The following is a 6,000-nucleotide window of genomic DNA, read 5'->3' as shown; positions in this document are numbered from 1 at the left end:
CTTTTGCATCACAAAATATTTTTGGACCAAACCACATAATTTAATAACTACAAAAAACATTTTTGCTATTTTATCTAGAAAAAAAGTTTTCAAGTTACTAGTCACTATAACCATATATAATATGTTAATATTATGCGATATTGATATAATTTTGAAAACTAATACCAAAGATTTAAAAAAAAAATGTCAAAATTAATATACATTATTTTTTATTTATGTTTAATCATCATCTAATGGTTCACGTGGTACCCTCGACGGAGGGCTTCGGTGTCCAAGCTAACAAGAACTACAAGCGTGATCACCACCCTGGTGCTCATAATTGGTCGTGTTCGTAGTGGGTTGTGGTAGCTAACGTGGTACCCTCGACGGAGGGCTTCGGTGTCCAAGCTAACAAGAACTACAAGCGTGATCATCACCCTGGTGCTCATAATTGGTCGTGTTCGTAGTGGGTTGTGGTAGCTAAGACAAAGAACAACGACCAATAGGAGAGTTTGGGTGTTTGAATCGATTGACTAGCAATGTAACAACTAGTTTTTTATTTTCATTCTTTTTATAAAATTTAACCTATAAATATCACTTCATACAATCATATTTTTCACACCATTCTTTTCTGTCTATTTAGTTACATGCATTTTTATTCTTTTATAATTCAAAACTATGGCTCCCAACCAAAGTATTGAAAATCGCAAGTCTGATAACATTTTTGCGTTAGATACAACTCCACATCAATACCCGATCATGGAATCACCTCAAGGTGGTTTTGATGAGTTTTCTACAAAATGATTTCCCTATCTAACAAACTTTACTTTTTCAACAACCATATCAACATTTCCAACCCTATCAACAACCGTTTTAACAACAATTCCAACCCGCTTTCGTATATCAACAACAATTCCAAATACAATCCCAACTTTCACAACCCTAACATTTACAACCAGGTTTTCACCACCAAATTCATTAGATTTTGTAGCCGAAACACAATACTCACCGCCAGCCCAACAAAAAAAAAGGAAAAAAAAACCGCTAAAACCACTCAAGCCAATTAAAGAGAAAGGGTGAATCGGACAAAAGAGGAAGAAAAGAAAATAGCACAAGCATGAGTTCCGGCTTCCTAAGACCCCATAGATGGAGATGTTGAAGCATCTACTGGTTTTTCGGAAAAAGTTTGAACCGTGTTCTACGGTTTAATGGAAAGTGAGAGTCGAAATCCTCACCAAATTAGTTCCAAGTGACGCGATTTGAGGCTAAAATATGACGAATTCGGTAGAATTTATAACAATCTTAACAACCTATATACAAAAGCAGGTCAAGCAATTTCAATGTCTTTAGCACGACCATGACATAATATGAAAAAACAACAGGAACCCACAAACCTTTTCCATGTCTTAAAACTTGGCTAAGGTTGAAGGATGTTCCCCCAAATGAAGAGAAATGAAAGAACGGACTTCTTTCGGTTTAAAGCCTTCAAGAAACCCTAATGGAACTTCACAACAATTCAACAGCTGAACACGCATCGACATCAATGAAGAATCGGTCAATCTTGAAGATGAACAACCACTTCTTTGACTGTCAGGAAGAAATAGAGCACAAAAAGCGGCTTCCGGTTCGGGTTAAAAAAATCAGGTTCAAACGTTATCGAATATTTTGGTGAAAATTTTTTATCAACATTCCTATCCGAATCTTTGACCAAAACTAGTGAACCTTTTATAGGGGACTATTTAAAAAAGATTGAAATAACAAAGGCATAAAACAAATTTTGAAAAACATCATAACTAGAAACATTTTGTAAAACCAAGGTGTATAATCGGAAATTTAAATCAGCTATGTGTGTGCTTGAAATTAGTTCACGAATTTGGAGCAAAATGGCATGGACCCAATCCGCTATCTGCCACTAAAAGTCTTTGAGTATTTTATCACAATCTTGGATGTGGAAATATTGGGCGGTCTTCATTATAAACCTTGGACTGCATCTACCTTAAAAATAACCATACCTTATTCATCTATACCTGTTAGGCTATTCTCTATCAGCCTATATCTATACTCCGTTCAAATGGCAAGCTCATCAAACGCTCCTCCTCCTTGTGCTTCAGCACCAATACAAGACCTTGACTACTTGTACGCATCAATTGCCAACATTTCGAACTTTGTTTCTGTGAAACTTTCCAGTGACGGCAACTACCATCTATGGAAGACACAAATGCTTTGTCTCATGAATAGTCACAATATGGTTGGCCTCGTGGATGACACAATTGTCGGTCCAAGAATTCAAAGCAATTTGATTCTGGGCCAATATAATAGTGTTCTCAAAGGTTGGATCTTTGCTTCGGTTAGCGAAAATGTACTTGACGCTGTGGTTGATCTCAAATCCGCCAAAGAAGTTTGGGACAAATTGAAATCCTTCTATGATTCAACTACGGGTCCTCATCAAGGTATCTACTCAAATAAATGAATATTTTTTTTTGTCACTTGTCACATTCTTATTTAATTTGTCAAATATCATTTTGTGGTTATTTTGGATTAATTTCTTTGACATTTTATGGGTTTTTCTATTTTATTAAATTCAATATAATAATATATCAATTTCATTAATCAACTTACCTTTTAATTTCAAAATTATCAAAATTAAAGCTTATTAGTTTATTTTGTTTGTTTATTTAAATTTAAAAGATAAAAAATCTTTTCATTATAATAATTCATTATTATTATCATTGTTTTATAAATTCAAAGTTTTTAAATATTTTGAATTTTATATTTAACTTTTTTTTAAATTAACACATGAGTCTCACAACTAGTGTTTTCATAAATGATAATCCACAAGGAAGTTCAATATTTCAACAATCGCAAGATAATTGTATCTTCATTTTCTTAATCGAACAAATTTTGAGCTATCTATCCCTTATAAATCTCGTATCTCTCACTTGTAATATATATATATATATATATATATATATATATATATATATATATATATATATATATATATATATATATATATATATATATATATATATATGATTAGTTTTTTTATTAAAAATTAAAATTAAGTTAAAGTTTATATTCAATTATATGTTTTAAAATTTTTCATAGTAATATACTCTAATATATTCATATATTTTATACTTTTTTGTTTTTTTTTTTTTTTGTTTTTTTCGTAATTATTAATTTTCATATTATTTATTAATTTTTTTGTTATTTTAATTTTTTGTATTTTTAATTTTATCTTTTCAAAAAGAGTAAAATACATGAATATATTATAGTATATTATAATTTTGGTATTTGAGTTTTTTTTTTGGTTTTCTATTTTTTTTATAATTTTGGTAATTTGTGGTTTTTCTAGTTTTTATATTTTGATTCAAGTAAATAAAAATGTTATATTTATATTGGTAATTTCCGTCCAAAGTTTTTGCTTTATTCTTTTTTTTTTATTTAGTGACTATTATATTTATGTTACGACCAATTAAAATTAAAAAATCAAACATTTTGTTTATTGAGAATGAATGTTTCAATGTGCAGTATTTGCGATTTGTAATTATTAAAATTGGAATAGGAGGTAAAAATTTTAAAATGTAACTTGCGATTTGTTCCATATTAGATTTATACAATGACAAATATACTCAATTAAGCAACATAAGAATGAAAAAAAAAAACATTAAAAGATGATAAAATAAAAAGAATATCCGTCGATTCACACAATTAAATGAAATTAAGTTAAAAACAGAAAAAATAAACCTATTATTATTTAATTATATCCCAAATTGATTCCTAAATGAGTTCACTTTTCACAAGAAAATAGTCAACCTTAGTTGTCAAAAAAAGTCAATATCTAGTCATTATTTTAAATTGCTGGTCCATTTTCACCTGGTTAAGATAATCACAAGAAAAACTCAAATTAAAAAATAAAAATCATTAACTAACGCTATTAACCATAGTATCTTATTTTTCCAAACAAAAATTATAAGTTGTTAGATCATAAATATAATATAGCCCAATCAACAACCGATTGATAACACTTCATCTCATACACAGCCAAAGAAAATGTGTGAAAGTCCAAAGCTCGAATAGAAATAAAATAAAGAATATAAGAAGCTATAACTTATAGCAACTATAAAGTACATTGTTATTTTTTACAATTAGCTAAAAAACAAAGTGGTAAATTTGAAAGTAAAAAGGTGTAATGAACAACTGAATGAGAGTACGTATATTGGTATTTCTTGCAATAATAGCCTTATTATTTCTCGATAATATTTTTTATTGCATCTGTTATGAACATAGGGGAAAAATGGTTATTTCGAAAAAATTTACAACAAGGCTGTTAAATCTGAAGATGCATGGGTCCAAAAACAAAATGAATGAATGGAATTTTGACTCAAAAAAGAATCCTTAATTTATGCAAACTTATAATATCCACCCTCACTTCTGGAATCTGCATCCTCCTATTTTAACAGAAAGTAAAAGTTAATAAAACAAAAATTCATTCTAATTATAAATTATATATTTAAGAAAAAAAAAGCATGCATTACCACTTAAATCCAATATCTGAAGCTTCGAAGCAGCTTCAAACCCATCTGATGGAATCTACAAATCAAGGAGAGTGAGATAACAAACAAAAAATGACTGATATACCCTTTAATAAAAAATGTTCAATATACCCTCCAGTTTACCTGTGTAACTGGATTAGTCTCAAGTTTTAAACACAGAAGATGTTGAAGTGACTTCAAGATTGCATTTGACAACACTTTAATCTTGTTCCTTGATAAAATCAAAGTCTGCAAGAACGATAATTGTTTAATATAATTACCATAATGCCACTGATATTTTCAAGATTAGATTAAAAATGGACGATTTAACCTCGAGGGAAGTACATGAACAACGTTCAACATGTAGATCTTCAATTGAGTTTCTTGAAAGATCAACTTTTATGATGTCACTTGTTTCCCATACTTGTGGTGAAACAACACTTATCCCATGCCCTTCTAAAGAAATTTCCTGAAATTGGTTTATTTTTTTAAATTACTTTTTCACATTTTGTCCAAAATTATTCAAGTTATTTAATAATATATTTGGATGAGAAAAGTAAGTAAATATAACCACCTTTGAAGCAAGAGATAAATGACAGGCCATAGTGATAACTCTTTCTTTGCTCTCGGATGTTGTTCAACTTAATTATATTAATTATTTTAGACAAATTTGACTCATAACCTTTTAATTACAAAACTTAATGAATTATATTATGAGACAATTATAACCAAAATATATTATGTTGTTAAAATCTTGTAGAGAGTGAACATAAACCACTAGAAAACTTCTGACTATTTAAGGTCAAGCTGCAGAGGTCTAACCCTATAATAAGACTATATTGCCCTCGAAACACATGACTTGTTCCTAAGTAACACAATCACTTTATTTCTAACAAAACCAAACAGGTCAACAAACTAAAGTCAAAGTCTTTTAGTCAACTCTTACCCTTCTTGTGTATGTAAACCTTAGATAAAATAGTTAGATTTACAAAACATTTTATAATATATCATATATTAATATCAATTTGATTTATAACAAGATATTACAAGTAAAACAATATCACAGTTAAATCCTCTCTAATAAATAAAAAACTTTTTGTCACTTGTCATTTCTTATGCATTTGGACACATGTAATTTTGTGGTTAATTCTTAAAAATTTATTTCCATTTGTCATTTTGTGGTAATTTTTGATTTTCTTAATTAACTATCTAAATTTTAGGTTATAGAAAGTAATTAATGTGTCATTAATTTGTTTCCTTATATTTTCAAAATTTAACATGTTTCCTTCAATATATATAATTCAAAATTGATATGTTTCTTTTAAAGTTTATTATCATTTTATACAAAATGGTCTATATAAAAAAAATAACCAAACTTTGTTGGGTTTTTTTTTTTTTTTTTGACAAACTAAAAAAATATTATATGGTCAAAATATATTTATTTTTCTATATTTTGTTTTATTAATATAAATTGAATTATTTA

At 28.3% G+C, this 6,000-nt stretch overlaps 1 protein-coding gene across 1 annotated transcript in view; it reads left to right on the top strand.

The window, feature by feature from the left end:
* The first annotated feature begins 1,940 nt into the window (after positions 1–1,940).
* LOC111881628 (uncharacterized) overlaps positions 1,941–6,000 on the top strand; it is a 31,198-nt gene continuing 27,138 nt past the window's right edge. The window contains exon 1 of the mRNA XM_023878028.3: positions 1,941–2,429. Coding sequence (XP_023733796.1) covers positions 2,051–2,429 — 379 coding nt within the window. The 5' untranslated portion in view covers positions 1,941–2,050. The remainder of the gene's footprint in view (positions 2,430–6,000) is intronic.

The sequence above is a fragment of the Lactuca sativa genome, chromosome 7, assembly GCF_002870075.4.
Source record: "Lactuca sativa cultivar Salinas chromosome 7, Lsat_Salinas_v11, whole genome shotgun sequence".
Lineage (NCBI taxonomy): Eukaryota > Viridiplantae > Streptophyta > Magnoliopsida > Asterales > Asteraceae > Lactuca > Lactuca sativa.
This window is presented reverse-complemented; position numbering and strand designations above follow the sequence as displayed.